Here is a 2,928-nt window from a genome sequence, read left to right as displayed (position 1 = left end):
AGATCAAGGGCAGTCCTTGAGGGTGAGCAGGGACAAGGTTCCCCGCAGACCCCTCCCCCCCACCCCGGGGCCTCTCTGAATATCCTGGCTCTGAGGCAGCACACTCATTTACAACACGCCGACTTGGTGACCTCAATCTGGGGTGTGCGTGGGCTGGGTTCCTGGAGGGCTCTGGGAAGGCAGAGAAGCCAGACACCATCTGATTTCCAGCCCCGATGAGGGTGGGGACACTTACGGGCTTCCCCTGGGGCTTCTTCAAGTCCCACCCACTGCACAGCCTGCCGTGAGGGCAGGGACCTGGTTCAGCCTCATCCCTACTCACTGCGGTACCCAGGCAGCTCATGCGTACCATCTCAGACCCGGGTAGGGCTAAGATACTGGGTCAGATACGGTCGGTGGGGGGAGGGGGGTCCTCAAACTTGCACCCCAGAGCCGCGAGAGGGTCTTCAGTGCTGTTAAGGATTCAGAGCAGGAGGGTCCTCCACCAGCTTTAACCCCGTGGTTTCTTTTATGGGCTTCCCGCCCTGGGAGACGGGGAGACGTTGTAGACTCTGCTGCTAAGTAAATAAAAGAAAAAGAAACCCCAGCGTTAAAGGCTGAGGCGCCCACTGCAGGTGACTTCAGGTCCCTCAAACTTGAAACCTCAGCTCCCCGCAGGGTACTGGCCAGGCACTCAGGGGTCACACAGTTCTGAGGGGCAGGGGCTGAGGCGGCCCACATAGTCTGGGCAACCTTCCGGCCTTGCTCAGCTGACATGAGCTGGCCTGATGCTCACAGGGCCTCCAGTCAGCCTCCTGGGCCAGAGAGGGTCAGAAACCTGCCCGTGGACACACAGCAGGCTGGCCCACCTTCCCGGGCCCCTCTCGCCCTGGCCACCTTTCTCTGTCCTTCCAGGGTCTATGGCTGCAGTCGCCAGGAGCCCGTGGTGGAAGTCCTGGCATCCGGCGCCGTCATGGCGGTGGTCTGGAAGAAGGGCCTGCATAGCTACTACGACCCCTTTGTGCTCTCTGTGCAGCCCGTGGCCTTCCAGGGTGAGGGGTCGGGTCCCTAGGGAGGGGAGGGGAGGGGAGGGGAGCTGTGAGAAACCCAGGGCACAGTCCAGCATGCCCTTCACCTTCTTGTAGTCGGGTGTGGAATGGGGACAGAGAGAAGGTTCTGGAAGCTCCTCTGCTTTCCACCCTCCCATGCCCTGGGCCTCTCTCTTCTGTCCTCTGTTCTCACTCCATTTCCCTACCTCTTACCTCACTCTCTGACCCTCCCTGTCCCTGTCCTCCCTCCCCCTCATTCTCTCCCCACCCTTTCTGTTTATTGTCTGTTCTGTTCCCACCCTGGACCTGTGGCTCCTCCCCAGGCTCCTCCCCTGGCCCCTTTCTACCCACCGCCCCCCACAACCGCCTGAGGCTCTTCTTCTCTGAACCTCATCTTTGAAAAGGGAAACGATTCTCCCTCCCCCAGTCCCCATAACTGCGAGGCTGGCACACTTGTGAGCATGTTCAAGTGCAACGCAATTAAGGTCAATGGCTAATATGTATTTGAGCACTTACTACTGACCAGGCTGTTGGTGGAGTTTATATCTATTTAATCTGCTTAACTGCCCTGTGACGTAGGTGCTAATCTTGTCCCCGTGTTACAGATGGGGAAACTGAGGTTCAAGGCCACGCAGTCACACTGGACCATTAAGCTCTGCTGTTTAACAGCGGGATGGGGGTGGGGTTGCAGCTGCCCCTTTGCCTGCTGGGAGGTGCGGTGAGCTGGGGCCATGGGACCCTGTGTAACAGCTGTTCTCGGGGCCCAGCTTGCGAGGTGAACCTGACCCTGGAGGGCCGCCTGGAGCCGCAGGGCGTCCTCAGCACGCCTTACTTCCCCAGCTACTACGCGCCCAGCACCCACTGCTCCTGGCACCTCACGGTGAGCCCCGTTCCCTGCCACCCATCTGCCCTGTGCCCAGAACACCCTGTGGACCCCAGGAAGCCCCAGGTGGGAGGGGACCATTGCCTGCCTCTGCTGGAGCACCCACGGGCTGAGCTCTAGGTGCAAATGTCTCCAGCAGTGTGGCTGAGGTCCGCCTCCGTGGGCCGCAGTGATGCCTGTTTGCTGAGAGACCGGCCTCCTCCCTTTGCTGTCCTGGGAAGTGGGGCCACCAGCCCAGCCACAGCCACTCGGTGACCACTCCTCTGTCGCAGGTGCCCTCCCTGGACTACGGCTTGGCCCTCTGGTTTGACGCCTATGCTCTGCGGAGGCAGAAGTATGACCTGCCCTGCACCCAGGGGCAGTGGACGATCCAGAACCGGAGGTACCCAGTGCCCGGAGCCCCCTTCCTCTCCCCACAGTTACCCACCTTGCGAGCCCAAGTCCCAGACCTCAGAGGGGCAGCGCGGGAAGAGGGCACGGGGCACAGGCGAGGCTGTCAGGCCCCCTTCCCCAGCCCTTCACCCCTACCCCAGCCCCAGCTTCCCATCCTGCCACCCAAAGGTCCCAGACACCTGGGCTGTTGATTCTAGTTACAGTGGAATGGCTTCACTTCCTTGGCGCTGTCACCCCACCGTCTGGGACCCTGAATTCTTAGATGCGATGATGCAGGAGCCCCGGGACTCCACGTGCAACTGGTGGCCCCTCTTCGCTTACCCCATCCCTGCTGTTGGCCAAAGTCAAGCGGCTTCCGGGCTGGAAAGCTGTAGAGCCAGGGCCGAGCCCATTTTTTGCTAATGTGACCATGTCCCCAAGGGTGGGCGATAGCCAGGGTTGCGCCATATCACCCACGTCATCCACGCGGACGCTTGCCCTGCTGTGTGTCCTGACTGTGGCCCCCTGGTGACAAAGTTCCCGAGGAAGAAGTGAGTCCTTGGGGAGGTGGCACAGAACACTGTGGGGCCACCCGCGGGGCAGCTGGGGCTGCCGTGGGGTCAGTAGGAGGAAGACTAGTAGATG

General features: G+C 61.1%; 1 protein-coding gene across 1 annotated transcript in view; it reads left to right on the top strand.

Moving 5' to 3' along the window:
* TMPRSS6 (transmembrane serine protease 6) overlaps window positions 1–2,928 on the top strand; it is a 31,497-nt gene that overhangs the window by 11,817 nt on the left and 16,752 nt on the right. The window contains exons 7-9 of the mRNA XM_077762067.1: window positions 895–1,031; window positions 1,796–1,908; window positions 2,184–2,293. Coding sequence (XP_077618193.1) covers window positions 895–1,031; window positions 1,796–1,908; window positions 2,184–2,293 — 360 coding nt within the window. The remainder of the gene's footprint in view (window positions 1–894; window positions 1,032–1,795; window positions 1,909–2,183; window positions 2,294–2,928) is intronic.

This window comes from Crocuta crocuta, unplaced genomic scaffold (assembly GCF_008692635.1).
Source record: "Crocuta crocuta isolate KB4526 unplaced genomic scaffold, BGI_CrCroc_1.0 scaffold193, whole genome shotgun sequence".
Classification (NCBI taxonomy): domain Eukaryota; kingdom Metazoa; phylum Chordata; class Mammalia; order Carnivora; family Hyaenidae; genus Crocuta; species Crocuta crocuta.
Note: the sequence above shows the minus strand (reverse complement) of the source record. Positions and strands in the feature narration are given on the sequence as shown.